Source organism: Ranitomeya imitator, chromosome 3 (genome assembly GCF_032444005.1).
Source record: "Ranitomeya imitator isolate aRanImi1 chromosome 3, aRanImi1.pri, whole genome shotgun sequence".
Classification (NCBI taxonomy): Eukaryota; Metazoa; Chordata; class Amphibia; order Anura; family Dendrobatidae; genus Ranitomeya; species Ranitomeya imitator.
Genome location: NC_091284.1, coordinates 215,516,106 through 215,536,578, shown reverse-complemented (window position 1 = coordinate 215,536,578; position 20,473 = coordinate 215,516,106). Strand labels below are relative to the sequence as shown.

The following is a 20,473-nucleotide window of genomic DNA, read 5'->3' as shown; positions in this document are numbered from 1 at the left end:
TGGACAGCCGTGCAGGTACTTCAGGCAGCCATGCAGGTGGGCAGCCATGCAGGAGCAGGACTCGGCATGGTGGTGGTGGTGAAGTGGATTGCAGCAGCAACCACGCAAGGTGGAGACAGTGTAGTGTTGTGCGGCAGGACTGGGCATGATGGTGGCCGTACAGTGGTTTGCAGCAGAATTTGGTATTGATGTTAAGTGTGTAATTGGTGGCACAGGTGGAAATATCACCTGTGCCTGGTGGAAGTACCGAGTCTGCTGCATAGCCTTAAAGTAAGCAGCATTGCAGGCCTGCATCACATTGAGCTGGAGTTCAGGTGTAAGGTGTTCCGACATGCCCTGCTCTATCTTGTTAAAAAAAATGATGTGCTGGTCTCTGGAGGTCGGCTTCCAGACTGTTAAGGGGTTGTTTGACATCCTGGAAAAGTGTGTTAATATGGGTCAGACCACTTTCCAGTCTATCTCCCAGTGCCTTTAAGCCATTCTGGAAGACCGAGCTCAAGTGAATAAACTCAGGCATAGTGACCTGTCCGAGGCCTTCTGCTGCTGGAGGGAAGAGCCCCCCAAAAAAGACACAGAGGACTAGAACAGGGGAACACCTGAAGGACCAGCTGCCTGTTCTCCAGCCTGTGATGCCAGCCCACTTGCTGCTTTGCTGGTGGATGGCTGGGACTGGTCCGTGGCTGTTTGATAAGAGATCTCTCCAGAGGACGATCCAAGTTCGAGGGTGCTGCTACAGGTTCTGTGAAAAGAAAAGTAAAACATTGCTACCAAAAAATAACAATTGTAGAAGCGCCAACTCCTGTGGAATACAAAAATTCAGATTAGTGAATACAACACAATGGAATACAACACAAAAATACTTACGTTCTTTGTGCAAGGACAGACCTCAGGAAAGCCAGCAGCCAGTGGTACTTGTATTTCCCTATCCTTGCTGCTGCACCACTGCAAACTTGGATCTCCTGTCTCATGTCCTTGTTGAAGCGATCCTTCATCGAAAGCCAATGGGTTTTGACTTTGATCACTGTGATTAGGGAAAAAAAAATTGTTAAACAATGCACTTTAGGCCGGGATCACACAAAGGTGTGTGATGCGAGAAAGTCGCAGGAGTTTATCGCATCACACACGGTTGTGTGATCCTGGTCTTCAGGTTCACTGCCGCATCAGACCACACTGCAATACTTACGAAAAGCCTTTCTGACATGTGACATGGCCTCGTCCCAGTCATCCATCAGCGCTTGGGCCACCTCATTCCACAGCCGCCGAATCACCACAGCGTCCGAGTGCTGCTGCTCCCGGGTATCCCACAACGGAACTCGCTCCTGCACCAGGGTGATGAGGAGGTCGTTATCAATAAAATTCTCCTCCCATTGTGGGACCTAGAAATGAAAAAAAGACATTAATGTTGGAAAGATAAAACACTAGGGCAGAGACACACTGCCGTATTTCTCGTGCGAGAATTGCATTGTAAAACTCGTACTGGCTGTCGTCTCTCCTGACCTGAGCTTCACAGCTGCATAGTAATCCATCATGCTGTCATGCTTGGATGAGGAGAGGTGCTGGCCAGTCCGTGCAGTGCGATGCGATTATCGCACGAGAAATACGACTGTGTTTCTCTGCACTTAAAACAAAAACAGTCAAAAAGAAAGTCAAGAGTCCCAAAAACAGCCAAAAATAAATAAAAAAGGCAAGAATACTTACATGCCGTATTGCCACCGGAGCTTCTGTCTGAGTCTGCTGCTCCTGATCATCTGCACTGGAAGGGTTCTGTAAAAATAAATATTTTGCACATGTGTAATAGTGACAGTGAATACTTACCAATCACCAGCAAATGTATTCATTTCAGTCTCCTGTCCACTGCACGAGCTCGGATCTTGATGAGGAATGCAAAAGAGAGACAGAAATGATTACAGACTGCAGGGAGAAAAACAGACAGGCAGACATATAGCTTGTATACTTACATTTTGATAGTCTTCCAGACTTGATTCTGCAATGCTTGTATCGCTTACAGAGTCTTGAGAGTAATGGACTTCCACTGCCCACACCTACCGTATTTTCCGGCGTATAAGATGACTTTTTAACCCCTGAAAATCTTAAAAGTTGGGGTTCGTCTTATATGCCGGGTGTCGTTTTGTACGTTGGGTGCAGACCAATGTGTATATAGTGGGTGGGGGGAAGTGGTCCCGATGACGAAAGAGGGGGCATCTCACAGGAAAGTGTGAGTGGAGTATCCCCCTATTACCTCATTGTAGCTGCAGCGTGGGGTCTCTGTGCTGGGGAGCGGTGGCGACTGCTCCTCTTTGTGCCGCGTGGGTGCTGTGCTGTGGGGTCGCGGCTCCTCTTCGTGCAGCATCAGGGCTCTGTGCTGTGGGGCGGCGTATCTTCATGCAGAGTCGGGGCTTCTCTGGCATTTCCCAATTCCTCAAAGCCCGGAGGCACCAGCAGCTCCATTGCTGCGATGCAGTGGCCTCCGGAAAAATGGCATCTGGGGGCGGCGCATGCTCAGATTCAGATCTCGTCCCGAGATCTCAGGAGACGAGATCTGAATCTGAGCATGCGCCGCCCTCCAGCAATGGAGCTACCGGTGCCTCTGGGCTTTGAGGAAATGCCGGAGGAGCCTCGACTCTGCAATAAGATACGCCGCTGCCCCACAGCACAGAGCCCTGATGCTGCACGAAGAAGAGCCGCCGCCCCATGGCACAGCACCCACGCGGCACAAAGAGGAGCAGCCGCCGCCACTCCCAAGCACAGAGGTAATTGGGGGATACTCCACTCACACTTTCCTGTGAGACGCCCCCTCTTCGTCATCGGGACCACTCCTCCCCCCCAAAAGGCACATTAGTCACCGGCCTTATAAGACGACACATGGCATATAAGAAGACACCCGACTTTTAAGATTTTATATTTTAACTGGAAAAGTTGGGGGGTCGTCTTATACGCCCAGTCGTCTTATACTCCGGAAAATACGGTACTTTTATAAGGTTTGTTTGGGGGGTGGCTTAAAACAAGTTCCTCGACATGTTTACGTATGCGTTCCCATAGACTGTGATGCGTTTATTTGACGCACTCCTTCCGCAAGCATCCACATGCGTATGGCGGTGGAAATTTGCCGCCAATAAAATTCTAACATGGTGTGTCAGCAGCGCCCAGCCGCACACCGCGAAAATACGCTTGCGTAAGCAAATGTGGGCTAACGCATGCAAACGCATGCACCTGCGTCTACAATGTTAAAGATAGGAAATCAAGACACATGCAGATGTATGTGTCCGAAACACTGCGGACACAACTGCAAATGTGAAACCAGCCTTAGTCTATGGGTTTACGGATACATTGCAATTCTGTGACATAAGAAACTGTAAATGTTCTCGTAAATAATTAATATTTTAAAAAAATATCAAACTCTGAATGATTTTTTATACTGTATGTTTATGTGAGCCTACCCTTACCTGCCTCAGAAAACACAAATTGACAGCACTTCAGATAACAGTTCACATTAGCGATGATCAAACACCAAGTAGTAGACACATCTTAAAGGTACATTCACACTGAACAACTTAACAACGATATCGCTAGCGCTCCGTGACGTTGCAGCATCCTGGATAGCGATATCGTTGTGTTTGACACGCAGCAGCGATCTGGATCCTGCTGTGACATCGTTGGTCGGAGCAGAAAGGCCAGAACTTTATTTCGTCGCTGGATCACCCGCTGACATCGCTGAATCGGCGTGTGTGACGCCGATTCAGCGATGTCTTCACTGGTAACCAGGGTACACATCGGGTTACTAAGCGCAGGGCCGCGCTTAGTAACCCGATATTTACCCTGGTTACCAGTGTAAATGTAAAAAAACACAGCGCCGGCCAGGCGTAAAGCAGAGCACAGCGGTGACGTCACCGCTGTGCTTTACGGCCGGCGCTTACACAGTGCAGGGAAGCAGAACGCCGGGGGACGCGACAGACACCGGAATGTAAGTATGTAGTGTTTGGTTTTTTTTACATTTACACTGGTAACCAGGGTAAACATCGGGTTACTAAGCGCGGCCCTACGCTTAGTAACCCGATGTTTACCCTGGTTACCCAGGGACTTCAGCATCGTTGGTCGCTGGAGAGCTGTCTGTGTGACAGCTCTCCAGCGACCACACAGCGACGCTGCAGCGATCAGCATCGCTGTCTAGATCGCTGCAGCGTCGCTAAATGTGATGGTACCTTTACATTAACTGTCCACATGAGACTGTGATAAGCTGTTGAATTGTAAAGAAGTCTCTACTGAGGACTGCAAACTAAAAGAGATTTGTCTGTAGAAAGCAAAAAAAGGACATTACATTAGTGAAGATCTGTACTATGATCTGATGAGTTAAAATTTGAGATTTTTACCTCCAACCGATATTAACCGCCATGTTTTTGTGAAATGCAAAAAAGGTGAGCAGATGGGTCTACATGCGTGTTAGCCACAAAAAAGCTCTTACCCAGCATGGCTACCACAACATTTTGCAATAATATGACATCCCATCTGGTTTTCACTTAATGGGACCATCATTTGTGTTTGTAAGGCTATGTGACCAAGAAGGTGAGGAAAAAAATAAGTGAGTACTAGTTCATTTGTAGCAGTTTGTAAAAAAAAAATTGTTGCTGATGGCTGGTCTTCTAGTAATAGAAGATTGTCAATTTCACAATGTACTATGAAATTACAATATTATAGTATACTAGTTGAAGAGCCCGGCGTTGCCTGGGCATAGTAAATATCTGTGGTTAGTTATAGCACTTCACTTCTCTTATTTTCCCATCACGCCTCTCATTTTCCCCCTCACATCTTTCATTTCCCCCCTTACATCTCTCATTTTCTCCCTCACACCTCTCATTTTCCCCCTCACTCCTCTTATTTTCCCCCTCACTCCTCTCATTCCCCCCTCACTCCTCTCATTCCCCTCTAACACTTGTCATTTCGACCTCACATCTGTCACTTTCCGATCACTCCTCTATTTTCCCATACTCCTCATTTTGCACTCACACCTTTTCATTTTCACCTCACACCTCTCATTTTCACCTCACACCTCTCATTTTCCCCTCAGTATCTACATGTTTGTCATCTCCCTTATATATAGTATACACCTGTATGTCATCTCCTGTATATAGTATATACCTGTATGTCATCTCCCCTGTATATAGTATATACCTGTATGTCATCTTTCCTGTAAATAGTATATACCTGCTGTATGTCATCTCCTCCTGTATATTTTATATACCTATGTGTAATCTCCTCCTATATATAGCATTTACCTGTATGTCATCTCCTGTATATAGTATATACCTGTTTGTCATCTCCCCTGTATATAGTATATACCTGCTGTATGTCATCTCCTCTATATACCTGTGTGTCATCTCCTCTTTTATATAGTATATACCTGTATGTCATCTCCTTCTGTATATAGTATATACGTGTGTCATCTCCTCCTGTATATAGTATATACCTGTATATCATCTCCTCCTATATATAGTATATACCTGTAAGTCATCTCCTCCTGTATATAGTATATACCTGTGTGTCATCTGCTCCTGTATATAGTATATACCTGTGTGTCATCTCCCCTGTATATAGTATGTACCTGTATGTCATCTCCTCCTGTATTAGACCTCGTTCACACGTTATTTGGTCAGTATTTTTCCCTCAGTATTTGTAAGCTAAATTGGCAGCCTGATAAATCCCCAGCCAACAGGAAGCCCTCCCCCTGGCAGTATATATTAGCTCACACATACACATAATAAACAGGTCATGTGACTGACAGCTGCCGTATTTCCTATATGGTACATTTGTTGCTCTTGTAGTTTGTCTGCTTATTAATCAGATTTTTGTTTTTGAAGGATAATACCAGACTTGTGTGTGTTTTAGGGCGAGTTTCATGTGTCAAGTTATGTGTGTTGAGTTGCATGTAGAGACATGCATGTAGCGACTTTTGTGAGATGAGTTTTGTGTGGCGACATGCGTGTAGCAACTTTTTGTGTGTCGAGTTGCATGTGACAGGTTAGTGTAGCAAGTTGTGTGCAGCAAGTTTTGCGCATGGCGTGTTTTGCGTGTGGCGAGTACTATGTGTGGTACGTTTTGAGTATGTGCAAGTTTTGTGTGAGGCAACTTTTGCATGTGTTGCAACTTTTGTGCATGTGGCAATTTTTCCACGGGTGCAAGTTTTGCGTGTAGCGAGTTTTCCATGAGGTGAGTTTTGCACGTGTGGCTAGTTTTGCGTGAGCCTAGTTTTGCATGTGGCGAATTTTCAACGTGGCGAGTTTTGAGTGGTGACTTTTGTGTTTCGACTTTTATGTGGCGAGGTTGGTGTATGTGTGGTGAAATGTGTGCTGAGGGTGGTATATGTGTTCAAGCACGTGGTAGTGTGTGGCGCATTTTGTGTGTGTGTTCATATCCCCATGTGTGGTAAGTATCCCATGTCGGGGCCCCACCTTAGTAACTGTATGGTATATACTCTTTGGCGCCATCGCTCTCATTCTTTAAGTCCCCCTTGTTCACATCTGGCAGCTGTCAATTTTCCTCCAACACTTTTCCTTTCACTTTTTCCCCATTATGTAGATAGGGGCAAAATTGGTGAATTGGAAAGCGCGGGGTTAAAATTTCGCCTCACAACATAGCCTATGACACTCTCGGGGTCCAGACGTGTGACTGTGCAAAATTTTGTGGCTGTAGCTGCGACGGTGCAGATGCCAATCCCGGACATACACCCATACATACACACACACACACATACATTCAGCTTTATATATTAGATTGAATATGCGATCAAGCAATGGAAGCTCCAAGTCCACTTAAGGGACGTATTTTAGAGAAAATAGAACAAAATGATAAAAAAAACACAAATATAACTAAAATTTTTGCCAACATATAAGTTGCATAATGAAATGTATAGCTAAAGGAGCAGAAAAACAAGCTCTCACATAGGTCTATCAACAGAAGACAAAAATAGTTAGGGGTCTCAGCAAATGGCAAAACAAATCCCAATGTTTTTGCACAAAGTTCTGATTTTTTTAACCAGTAAAATATTATATATAAAAAATACTTATTAGTTTGGTATTGTCCTAATCATTCTGCCTTAAAAAAAATCAAATTGGCAGGTCAGTTTTTTTTCACACTTAGAATTTTTTAGAACTTGATATGGAAAAATACCCTACAGCTATGGGTATGAATAAATAAAAAAGTTATGGCTCTTCGAAGTAGGGGATGAAAAATCAAAATCAAATAAACTAATAACCATTTGGTCCTTAACCCCTTCCCGACCCATGACGCCACGTAGGCGTCATGAAAGTCGGTGCCATTCCGACCCATGACGCCTATGCGGCGTCATGGAAAGATCGCGTCCCTGCAGATCGGGTGAAAGGGTTAACTCCTATTTCACCCGATCTGCAGGGACAGGGGGAGTGGTAGTTTAGCCCAGGGGGGGTGGCTTCACCCCCTCGTGGCTACGATCGCTCTGATTGGCTGTTGAAAGTGAAACTGCCAATCAGAGCGATTTGTAATATTTCACCCATTATAACGGGTGAAATATTACAATCCAGCCATGGCCGATGCTGAAATATCATCGGCCATGGCTGGAAATACTAGTGTGCCCCCACCCCACCCCTCCGATCGCCCCCCCACCCCCCCGATCTGGCCGGTACACTGCTCCGGCTCCCCTCCGTCCAGTGCTCCGCTCCCCCCCCGTGCTCGTGTCCGCTCCCCCCGTGCTCCAATCACCCCCCCATGCTCCAATCACCCCCCCTGCACTCCGATCCACCCCCCCCGTGCTCCGTTCCACCCCCCCGTGCTCCATTCCAGCCCCCCCGTGCTCCGTTCCACGCCCCCCGCGCTCCGTTCCACCCCTCCCGCGCTCCGATTCCCCCCCCCGTGCTCCGATCCCCCCCCCCGTGGTCCCCCCCCACCCACCCCATCATACTTACCGATCCAGCCGTGGTCCCGTCCGTCTTCTCCCGGGCGCCGCCATCTTCCAAAATGGCGGGCGCATGCGCAGTGCGCCCGCCGAATCTGCCGGCCGGCAGATTCGTTCCAAAGTGCATTTTGATCACTGAGATATAATCTATCTCAGTGATCAAAATAAAAAAAATAATAAATGACCCCCCCCCTTTCTCACCCCCATAGGTAGGGACAATAAAAAAATAAAGAAATTTTTTTTTTTTCCACTAATGTTAGAATAGGGTTAGGGTTAGGGGTAGGGTTAGGGTTAGGGGTAGGGTTAGGGTTAGGGTTAGGGCTAGGGTTAGGGTTAGGGGTAGGGTTAGGGGTAGGGTTAGGGTTAGGGGTAGGGTTAGGGGTAGGGTTAGGGGTAGGGTTAGGGCTAGGGTTAGGGTTAGGAATGTGCACACGTATTCTGGTCCTCTGCGGATTTTTCGGCTGCGGATTTGATAAATCCGCAGTGCTAAACCGCTGCGGATTTATGGCGGATTTACCGCGTTTTTTTCTGTGCATTTCACTGCGGTTTTACAATTGCGATTTTCTATTGGAGCAGTTGTAAAACCGCTGCGGAATCCGCACAAAGAAGTGACATGCTGCGGAATGTAAACCGCTGCGTTTCCGTGCAGTTTTTCCGCAGCATGTGTACAGCGATTTTTGTTTCCCATAGGTTTACATCGAACTGTACACTCATGGGAAACTGCTGCGGATCCGCAGCGTGTGCACATACCTTTAGAATTAGGCTATGTGCACACGGTGCGGATTTGGCTGCGGATCCGCAGCAGTGTTCAATCAGGTTTACAGTACCATGTAAACATATGAAAAACCAAATCCGCTGTGCCCATGGTGCGGAAAATACCGCGCGGGAACGCTGCGTTGTATTTTCCGCAGCATGTCAATTCTTTGTGCGGATTCCGCAGTGTTTTACACCTGTTCCTCAATAGGAATCCGCAGGTGAAATCCGCACAAAAAACACTGGAAATCCGCGGAAAATCCGCAGGTAAAACACAGTGCCTTTTACCCGCAGATTTTTCAAAAATGGTGCGGAAATATCTCACACGAATCCGCAACGTGGGCACATGGCCTTAGGGTTAGGGTTGGAATTAGGGTTGTGGTTAGGGTTAGGGGTGTGTTGGGGTTAGTGTTGTGGTTAGGGGTGTGTTGGGGTTAGGGTTGTGTTTAGGGTTATGGCTACAGTTGGGATTAGGGTTAGGGGTGTGTTGGGGTTAGTGTTGGAGTTAGAATTGAGGGGTTTCCACTGTTTAGGCACATCAGGGGTCTCCAAACGCAACATGGCGCCACCATTGATTCCAGCCAATCTCGTATTCAAAAAGTCAAATGGTGCTCCCTCACTTCCGAGCCCTGACGTGTGCCCAAACAGTGGTTTACCCCCACATATGGGGTATCAGTGTACTCAGGACAAACTGCGCAACAATTACTGGGGTCCAATTTCTCCTGTTACCCTTGTGAATCTAAAAAAATGCTTGCTAAAACATAATTTTTGAGGAAAGAAAAATGATTTTTTTATTTTCACGGCTCTGCGTTGTAAACGTCTGTGAAGCACTTGGGGGTTCAAAGTGCTCACCACATATCTAGATAAGTTCCTTGGGGGGTCTAGTTTCTAAAATGGGGTCACTTGTGGGGGGTCTCTACTGTTTAGGCACACCAGGGGCTCTGCAAACGCAACGTGACACCCGCAGACCATTCCATCAAAGTCTGCATTTCAAAAGTCACTACTTCCCTTCTGAGCCCCGACGTGTGCCCAAACAGTGGTTTACCCCCACATATGGGGTATCAGCGTACTCAGGAGAAACTGGACAACAACTTTTGGGGTCCAATTTCTCCTGTAACCCTTGGGAAAATAAAAAATTCTGGGCTAAATAATTATTTTTGAGGAAAGAAAACGTATTTATTATTTTCACGGCTCTGCATTATAAACTTCTATGAAGCACTTGGGGGTTCAAAGTGCTCACCACACATCTAGATAAGTTCCTTTCAGGGTCTAGTTTCCAAAATGGGGTCACTTGTGGGGGGTTTCTACTGTTTAGGCACATCAGGGGCTCTGCAAACGCAACGTGACGCCCGCAGAGCATTCCATCAAAGTCTGCATTTCAAAACGTCACTACTTCAATTCCAAGCCCCGGCATGTGCCCAAACAGTAGTTTACCCCCACATATGGGGTATCACCGTACTCAGGAGAAACTGGACAACAACTTTTGGGGTCAAATTTCTCCTGTTACCCTTGGGAAAATTAAAAAATTCTGGGCTAAATAATTATTTTTGAGGAAAGAAAACGTATTTATTATTTTCACGGCTCTGCATTATAAACTTCTATGAAGCACTTGGGGGTTCAAAGTGCTCACCACACATCTAGATAAGTTCCTTTGGGGGTCTAGTTTCCAAAATGGGGTCACTTGTGGGGGGTTTCTACTGTTAAGCCACATCAGGGGCTCTGCAAACGCAACGTGACGCCCACAGAGCATTCCATCAAAGTCTGCATTTCAAAACGTCACTACTTCACTTCCGAGCCCCGGCATGTGCCCAAACAGTGATTTACCCCCACATATGGGGTATCAGCGTACTCAGGAGAAACTGGACAACAACTTTTGGGGTCAAATTTCTCCTGTTACCCTTGGGAAAATAAAAAATTGCAGGCTAAAAGATCATTTTTGAGAAAATAATTTTTTTTTTTATTTTCATGGCGCTGCGTTATAAACTTCTGTGAAGCACTTGGGGGTTCAAAGTCCTCACCACACATCTAGATTAGTTCCTTTGGGGGTCTAGTTTCCAAAATGGTGTCATTTCTGGGGGATCTCCAATGTTTAAGCACACAGGGGCTCTCCAAACGTGACATGGTGTCCGCTAATGATTGGAGCTAATTTTCCATTTAAAAAGCCAAATGGCGTGCCATCCCTTCCGAGCCCTGCCGTGCGCCCAAACAGTGGTTTACCCCCACATATGGGGTATCAGCGTACTCAGGACAAACTGGACAACAATATTTGGGGTCCAATTTCTCCCATTATCCTTGGCAAAATAGGAAATTCCAGGCTAAAAAATCATTTTTGAGGAAAGAAAAATTATTTTTTATTTTCATGGCTCTGCGTTATAAACTTCTGTGAAGCACCTGGGGGTTTAAAGTGCTCAATATGCATCTAGATAAGTTCCTTGGGGGGTCTAGTTTCCAAACTGGGGTCACTTGTGGGGGAGCTCCAATGTTTAGGCACACAGGGGGCTCTCCAAACGCAACATGGTGTCCGCTAACAATTGGAGCTAATTTTCCATTCAAAAAGTCAAATGGCGCGCCTTCCCTTCCGAGCCCTGCCATGTGCCCAAAAAGTGGTTTACCCCCACATATGAGGTATCGGCGTACTCGGGAGAAATTGCCCAACAAATTTTATGATCCATTTTATCCTACTGCCCATGTGAAAATGAAAAAATTGAGGCGAAAATAATTTTTTTGTGAAAAAAAAGTACTTTTTCATTTTTACAGATCAATTTGTGAAGCACCTGAGGGTTTAAAGTGCTCACTAGGCATCTAAATAAGTTCCTTGGGGGGTCTAGTTTCCAAAATGGGGTCACTTGTGGGGGAGCGCCAATGTTTAGGCACACAGGAGCTATCCAAACGCGACATGGTGTCCGCTAACGATGGAAATAATTTTTCATTCAAAAAGTCAAATGGCGCTCCTTCCCTTCCGAGCCTTACCATGTGCCCAAACAGTGGTTTACCCCCACATGTGAGGTATTGGTGTACTCAGGAGAAATTGCCCAACACATTTTAGGATCCATTTTATCCTGTTGCCCATGTGAAAATGAAAAAATTGAGGCTAAAAAATTTTTTTGTGAAAAAAAAGTACTTTTTCATTTTTACGGATCAATTTGTGAAGCACCTGGGGGTTCAAAGTGCTCACTATGCATCTAGATAAGTTCCTTGGGGCGTCTAGTTTCCAAAATGGGGTCATTTGTGGGGGAGCTCCAATTTTTAGGCACACGGGGGCTCTCCAAACGTGACATGGTGTCCGCTAAAGAGTGGAGCCAATTTTTGATTCAAAAAGTCAAATGGCGCTCCTTCCCTTCCAAGCCCTGCCGTGCGCCCAAACAGTGGTTTACCCCCACATATGAGGTATCAGCGTACTCAGGACAAATTGGACAACAACTTTCGTGGTTCAGTTTCTCCTTTTACCATTGGGAAAATAAAAAAATTGTTGCTAAAAGATAATTTTTGTGACTAAAAAGTTAAATGTTCATTTTTTCCTTCCATGTTGCTTCTGCTGCTGTGAAGCACCTGAAGGGTTAATAAACTTCTTGAATGTGGTTTTGAGTACCTTGAGGGGTGCAGTTTTTAGAACGGTGTCACTTTTGGGTATTTTCAGCCATATAGACCCCTCAAACTGACTTCAAATGTGAGGTGGTCCCTAAAAAAAATGGTTTTGTAAATTTCGTTGTAAAAATGACAAATCGCTGGTCAAATTTTAACCCTTATAACTTCCTAACAAAAAAAAATTTTGTTTCCAAAATTGTGCTGATGTAAAGTAAACATGTGGGAAATGTTATTTATTAACTATTTTGTGTCACATATCTCTCTGGTTTAACAGAATAAAAATTCAAAATGTGAAAATTGCGAAATTTTCAAAATTTTCGCCAAATTTCCGTGTTTATCACAAATAAATGCAGAATTTATTGACCTAAATTTACCACTAACATGAAGCCCAATATGTCACGAAAAAACAATCTCAGAACCGCTAGGATCCGTTGAAGCGTTCCTGAGTTATTACCTCATAAAGGGACACTGGTCAGAATTGCAAAAAACGGCAAGGTCTTTAAGGTCAAAATAGGCTGGGTCTTGAAGGGGTTAAAGGTGGTGTCTGGCCTTAGGCTACAAGTCTGCCGTCACTCTATGTAATGATTATCCTTTGCTGGGGTCAGGTGGTCATGCGACTGCACATAATAATAATAATCTCGTTATTTATACAGCGCCAATATACAACATATTCTGCAGCGCTTTACAGTTTTTGTACACATTATCGTCACTGTCCCCATTGGGGCTCACAATCTAGATTCCCTATTGTAATGTCCACACGGTGTAAGGAATTTAAGAGAGAGTAAGGGTACTTTCACACTAGCGTTTTTTTAAATCCGTCACAATGCGTCGTTTTTGCAGAAAAAACGCATCCTGCAAAAGTGCTTGCAGGATGCGTTTTTTCCCCATAGACTTCTATTGACAACGCATTTGCGACGGATTGCCACACTTCACATCCATCGCATCCGTCGTGCTTTGGCGGACCGTCGGGAGAAAAAAACGCTACATGTAACGTTTTTTTCTCCTGACGGACCGCTTTTTCCGACCGCACATGCGTGGCCGGAACCCCGCCCCCACCTCCCCGCACCTTACAATGGGGCAGCGGATGCGCCGGAAAAATGCATCCGCTGCACCCATTGTGCAATGCAGCAAACGCTAGCGTCGGAATCTCTCCCCGACGCATTGCGACGGGGAGATTCCGACGCTAGTGTGAAAGAAGCCTTAGCTTTAACTGTATTTATTCTTCTCTTTTCCTCCAGCACACAGCATAACAGCAGCATAAGATTTCCTCCTCCTGCTAGAACTGAAACAGAAACTACACTCAACTCCCGCCCTCGCTTTCTTAAAGAGACAGATCTAATTCTTATACATTACATCATCCCCCTTTTTTTTTTAATATATATATATATATATTAACAACCTAAAACAAATATTGACAATGTAACAACACGAAAATGTCCAAGAAAAACCATATGTATGTATTGTCTTATTCCCCTTTTTTTTAAACTATATCTCTTCAATAAGTCTCGATGGAGCCCTTCTTTCCCGTGTAGGGTAATGTCTGGGTTCATTGGGGGTGTCCATTGCTGACGGATCAGCCACCTCCTGTTGGTCCTCTCCACCGTCGGGTATCAAATCTTCCACTGGTGGGAGTTCATTACCATTGTTCTGCGGTATGATTTTAAAATGTGAGGCATTTCGAGTGATGGAGTGTCCGTCTCGCTCAGCCGTGACCATACTGCCTTTTCTCTCAGTAACATTATATTTTGCAGGACTATATACAGCTGAGGTTTTGTTGGTTGATTTTTGACGCACAACAACCATATCACCTCTTTTGATGGCACATGGCTGTGCCCGTCGCCTTCTGTCTGCATAATGTTTCATGGCTTGCTTGTTAAAGAAATCCGTTGATCGCACTGAAGAGTCATTTGGTAAGGGATGACTGGTCACATCAGGGATCCGTGTATGAAGAGTTCTGCTGAACATTAGATGAGATGGCGCAGCATTAGTGGTGGAATGTGGCGTGTTGCGGTAATTGCGCAGGAATTTGTATAGTGACTGTTTCAGTGGGGTGTGCTCCAGGCTATCTGCCTTGATTCGTTTCCCCATGGTGCGCATGAAACGTTCTACGATTCCATTAGCTTGCGGCCAGCAAGGTGTGATTTTTCTGTGGCCGAACCCCAAGTATTCAGAAAACTGTGCAAACACATGTCCATTGAATGGAGGTCCATTATCTGTTTTGACCACTCTTGGAATGCCATATGCAGAGAATATGTCGTCCAATTCTGGTATGACACTATTAGCAGACGTTGAAGAGATGAATGAAATGACAGGGTATCTAGAATATTCATCAATTGTTACTAGAATGTATTGGCCATTTGGTAATGGTCCATATATGTCGACTGCCACTTCCTCCCATACAGCAGTGGGTAACTGAGACATTTGTAATGGCTCTAGAGTTGATGATGGAGTAATTAATTGACAAGTGGAGCAATGTCTAATCTTCTCTTCCACCAATTTATCCATATTTGGGAACCACACTTTTTCTCTGAGTAACTTTTTTGTGCCAACAATTCCTAGATGACCTTTGTGTGCTATCTGTATGACTAGGTTGCGCAAGGCCTTAGGTACAACCAGTTTGGTACTACGAAGGATGAGTTGATCTTCAGTGACTGATAATTCCTCACGTACATTTGAAAATAGTTTTAACTCTTTCAGATCAATCCCATCTTCAGGAAATTTTTTCTTTTGAATTTCATGCCACCTTCTATTTTGGATAATTTGTATTAAGGCACAGAGTGTCTTGTCACTTGTTGTCGTATTCACAAACTGATCAACAGAAAGTGCTTTTGGCACGGCGTGAGCTGCAACAAAGTGGATGTATTCTTCAATGGAGGAATGCACAAGTAAATCATCATTCGTGGGATGTCTTGAGAGATAATCAGCCGGATTGCTGTATTTTCCAGGTTTGTGAACAATTTTGTAACTATAGTCCTGTAGACGTAGACCCCATCGTTCAATCCGTGCTGGCATTTTAGCTCGGGGATTTCCAAAAATTGTAAGGAGAGCTTGATGATCTGTGACAATAGTGAAGGGAGCGCCATAGAGAAATAAGGGAAAGTGTTCACATCCCCAGACGACTGCCAAGCTTTCTTTTTCAGGTTGTGAATACTTTCTTTCAGTGCTTGTTAAGCTTTTACTTGCATAAGAAATGATGTGGGGACTTTGATTGTCATCCTTGTATTGTGCTAAAATTGCACCCAGTCCCACGGGACTAGCATCCCACGGAACTAGCATCCACAATCAGTTCGGTTCGAAGAGCTGGATCAAAATAGGCTATGGTGGTTGTTGAGCAGAGTTAGTTTTTGATTGTTTCAAAAGAGGCCTGACAGTCTTGGGACCATTGAAAAACGCAATTTTGTTTCGTAAGTTCCCTTAATGGAGTGCTGATTGTCGAAAAATTTGGAGTATATCTAGCACAGTAACTTGCCATTCCAAGAAAAGAGCGCACTTCACTGGCATCCTGTGAAATTTAAGCTGCTCTGATGGATTCCACTTTCTTGGGATCAGGTCGTACTCCTTCCGCCGAGAAAATGTGACCATAGAACTCCAATGAATTTTTATCAAATTCACATTTTTCTTTGTTTAAAGTGAGTTCAGCAGAGAGCAGACATTCAAAGATATCATATAGAGCACGATTATGTTCAGCTTGAGTTTTCCCAAAAACCAGTATGTCATCACTGTAATTAAAGGCATTTGGAATATGTTGAATGACGCTATCTTGAAAAATTTCTGCTGCTGAGCAGACCTCAAACGTCAATCTTTTGTATCTTCTGAGACCCACATGGGTGGAAAATGTTGTTAAGTATCTGGATTCTGGACTCAATTCTAATTGATGATAGCCCTTATTGAGGTCGAGCTTTGAAAAAACGGTTGCTCCATTTAATAAATGAATAATGTCATCAAATGTGGGTGAGATGTGTCTTTCCCTTTGAATAGCAGTGTTGGGCAGGCACATGTCAACACACAGTCTTACCTGCTCTGGAGTCTTTGGTTTTGGAACTACCACAAGTGGAGAGACCCACGGAGTGGGACCAGAAACTGTTTCAATGACATCATTAACCATGAGTAATTGGAGTTCCTTTTCTACCTTCTTTCTCAAGTGAAATGGAATACGCCTGTGAGCCTGGGCTACTGGACGAACACTGTCATCCACATGAAGATGCACTTGAGAGTCCTTTAATTTCCCCAATCCACTAAATAGGGAGGAAAAACTGTTCACCATGGCTTGTACATCCAGGTCCGCAGGGTCGGTTATGCATGAACAATCTGGATGAGTCCTAGCTTCAAGGCAGTGTGATAGCTGAGAAGACAGCCTCCCGATCCTAGTAATGTGTGAAAAGTGGTTTTCTGCCTATTTTCTATATAGCTAAGTTCAGCATCAAATTGTCCCATTGTAACTAGAGGTGTTTTAGATCCATATGGAAATATTTTAGTATGCACTTGCTGTAAGACTGGCTTTGTTTTCAACTGTTCATAAGTATTGCTGTCTATGATATCCACCGAAGCTCCTGTATCTATGGTAAAGGTGATATCCGAGTTGCAGATGGTGAGTGTAATACATAGAGACTGCACTGAGCCAGTGACAGAAGTTGTGAACACATGGTTCTCAGCCACAGACATTTCTCCTATATCTTGATTTACCATTTTTATATTTGCAGGCTTTGTAATTGGCAGAGGAGACTTGTTGGGCGCTGATTTGCAGACAACTGCAAAATGGTTCCCTTTTCCACATTTACTGCAAGTTTGTCCTATAGCTGGACATTTGTTCATGTGGTGAGGGAAATCTTGTCCACATCTTTAACATTTCTTCTGTTTCGGGGCCTGCTTGCCTTGTGCACTGTTATGTTTGAGATTATGCACATGTAAATTATCCCCACTCTCCATTGCAGTTGCCTGATGATCTGCTATCTCTATAGCACGGGCCATCTTGAGTAAATCATGCAGAGAGAGATCCTGCTGCAGAGCTTTACGCCTTATGTTATTAGACGAGCAGGTGACAATTACTTGAGTTAGGATTTCATCATCTACGTCAGTAAATGCACACCCATGTTCTAGTTCTTTTAGTCGGGTGACATAGGTGTCTATGGATTCCTCTGGAAGCTGCTTAGCAATCCTGAACTTGTATCTTTCATATCTGATGTTTTGTTTTGGGTTGAAGTAGTCAGTGAGAGCTTTGGAGCAGTTGCTGTACGTGTCTCTCTCAGCTGCCGGTAATGTGCTGAATATGTCATAGACTCCTGTGCCCGCACACTGCAGGAACACAGCCCTCTTTCTTTTCTCATCCTTTATATCTATTGCTTCCAGGAAATTCTCAAATCGATTTAACCATTTTCTCCAGTTATGAAAGAGATTAGTGACATCAGTCATATCAAACTGTGGGAACATGTGCAAGTATTCAGCCATGATGGAGTCTCTCAGTGGCACTGACATGTGAAGCAGTAAAGCAGGGGTCAGAACTCACAGTAGCAGGTGATTCAATCCCATCCTCGTCACCAGTTGTAGTATCCACACGGTGTAAGGAATTTAAGAGAGAGTAAGCTTTAACTGTATTTTATTCTTCTCTTTTCCTCCAGCACACAGCATAACAGCAGCATAAGATTTCCTCCTCCTGCTAGAACTGAAACAGAAACTACACTCAACTCCCGCCCTCGCTTTCTTAAAGAGACAGATCTAATTTTTATACATTACACCTATCACTATGTCTTTGGAGTGTGGGAGGAAACCAGGGTACCCGGAGGAAACCCACGCAAACACGGGAGAACATACAAACTCCTTGCAAATGTTGTCCTTGGTGGTATTAATACAGGACCCCAGCGCTGCAAGGCTACATTGCTAATCACTGAGCCACCGTGCTGCCCATGCGATTTGCATACTTTTGGCAACATTTTAACCAGACTGTGTCCGGCCTTGTTCAATACACTTGCATTGAGCAAGGCTGCTCCCATCTAGTCAGTACGTGACCACAAGTATGTAAGCGCGTGATGTGAGGATTCACAAGACTTGCAGCCTAAGGCCAGATAACCCCTTTAAAGGATTAAAAAATAGTGACCTCCTATGTATGAAAAATAATTAAAATACATTTATTGAATGGGGTATCTGTTTCTCTTAACTTACCATAATAAGGTAGAGGTTCAGCAAGACAGTATGCATCTGGAACTGTTACATAGCTGTTTGCCATGGTCTGCTCCAGGCCTTCCCACTGTCTCATTAACCCACTTTAGTTTTACTTTTCTGTAGAGAAATCCTGAAAAGAAAACATAATTATCAGATTATTTTTATTAGTCACTGGGATTTTCTTTAGTTTATCTTGGTTACTCTTTGTTTGTTATCAGCTGCATTACACCTCATTTGTATTTTGTACTGGAATTTTAACCCCTATCTGACCTCGGACGGGATAGTACGTCCGAGGTCAGATCCCCTGCTTTGATGCAGGGCTCCGCGGTGAGCCCGCATCAAAGCCGGGACATGTCAGCTGTTTTGAAGAGCTGACATGTGCCCGTAATAGGCGCGGGCAGAATCGCGATCTGCCCGCACCTATTAACTAGTTAAATGCCGCTGTCAAACGGGCGGCCGGAAATGACGTCATCGCCGACCCCCGTCACATGATCGGGGGTCGGCGATGCGTCTCTCCATTGTAACCATAGAGGTCCTTGAGACCTCTATGGTTACTGATGACCGGTGGCTGTGAGCGCCACCCTGTGGTCGGCGCTCACAGCACACCTCCATTTCTGCTACATAGCAGCGATCAGCAGATCGCTGCTATGTAGCAGAGCTGATCGCGTTGTGCCTGCTTCTAGCCTCCCATGGAGGCTATTGAAGCATGGCAAAAGTAAAAAAAAAAAGTTGAAAAAAATGTTAAAAAATAAAAAAAATATAAAAGTTTAAATCACCCCCCTTTCGCCCCAATCAAAATAAATCAATAAAAAAAATATAAAATCTACGCATATTTGGTATCGCCGTGCTCAGAATCGCCCGATCTATCAATTAAAAAAAAGCATTAACCTGATCGCTAAACAGCGTAGCGGGAAAAAAATTCAAAACGCCAGAATTACGTTTTTTTGGTCGCCGCGACATTGCATTAAAATGCAATAACGGGCGATCAAAAGAACGTATCTGCACCAAAATGCTATAATTAAAAACGTCATCTCGGCATGCAAAAAATAAGCCCTAAACCGACCCCAGATCACAAAAAATGGAGACGCTACGGGTATTGGAAAATGGCGCCATTTTTTTTTTTTTAGCAAAGTTTGGAATTTTTTTTCACCACTTACATAAAAAATAACCTAGTCATGTTAGGTGTCTATGAACTCATACTGACCTGGAGAATCATAATGGCAGGTCAGTTTTAGCATTTAGTGAACCTAGCAAAAAAGCCAAACAAAAAACAAGTGTGGGATTGCACTTTTTTTGCAATTTCACCGCACTTGGAATTTTTTTCCCGTTTTCTAGTACACGACATGCTAAAACCAATGATGTCGTTCAAAAGTACAACTCGTCCCGCAAAAAATAAGCCCTCACATGGCCAATTTGACGGAAAAATAAAAAAGTTATCGCTCTGGGAAGGAGGGGAGTGAAAAACGAACACGGAAAAACGAAAAATCCCAAGGTCATGAAGGGGTTAAGGAGACAAAATCAATGACTACTATGACTTTACTAATGATCCATTTGTTCAAATGTAGCTATATCAGGCTACTTACAATGGATTTTAATTATAAACCAAAGAGAAGGAGAAGCTACTGAATTCCTCTCTCACTGTTGTCACCATAAAACTATATATATAATTGTATGGAGACGTCAGTAGTATGCATTTAAAAAACATGTGAAGGATTACCCCTTCCTACCACGTCCCCAATCCGTGACGTCACTACAAAGGCCCAGCTCTCCGGCGCCCCCTTTGTCTCTCAGGTCAGTAAAGGAACTGCACCTAGAGCAAATGGCCGCCGGGGAGACTGCCCTGTTACCCACCCTGGGTATTCTAAGATTCGCAATCAGAGTAAAAGGATCAGCCCAAAATTAATTTATGATTTAATTGCCTTAAGGGCGCACTAGATAATTACAAGAAATATGCAATCACAATATATCAAGAGTTACAGTCAGAGTCCAATATAACAACAATAACACAAGGCTTAAAGGTATAAAGCTGGATGTCAATTTACCAGGTTGAAGGTCGCT

The 20,473-nt window shown here is 44.3% G+C and overlaps 1 protein-coding gene across 1 annotated transcript in view; it reads right to left on the bottom strand.

Annotated features, from left to right (window-relative positions):
• Positions 1-20,473, bottom strand: part of LOC138672002 (bile acid receptor-like) — a 201,299-nt gene that overhangs the window by 60,685 nt on the left and 120,141 nt on the right. The window contains exon 2 of the mRNA XM_069760089.1: positions 18,416-18,545. Within this exon, the coding sequence (XP_069616190.1) occupies positions 18,416-18,509 (94 nt within the window). The 5' untranslated portion in view covers positions 18,510-18,545. The remainder of the gene's footprint in view (positions 1-18,415; positions 18,546-20,473) is intronic.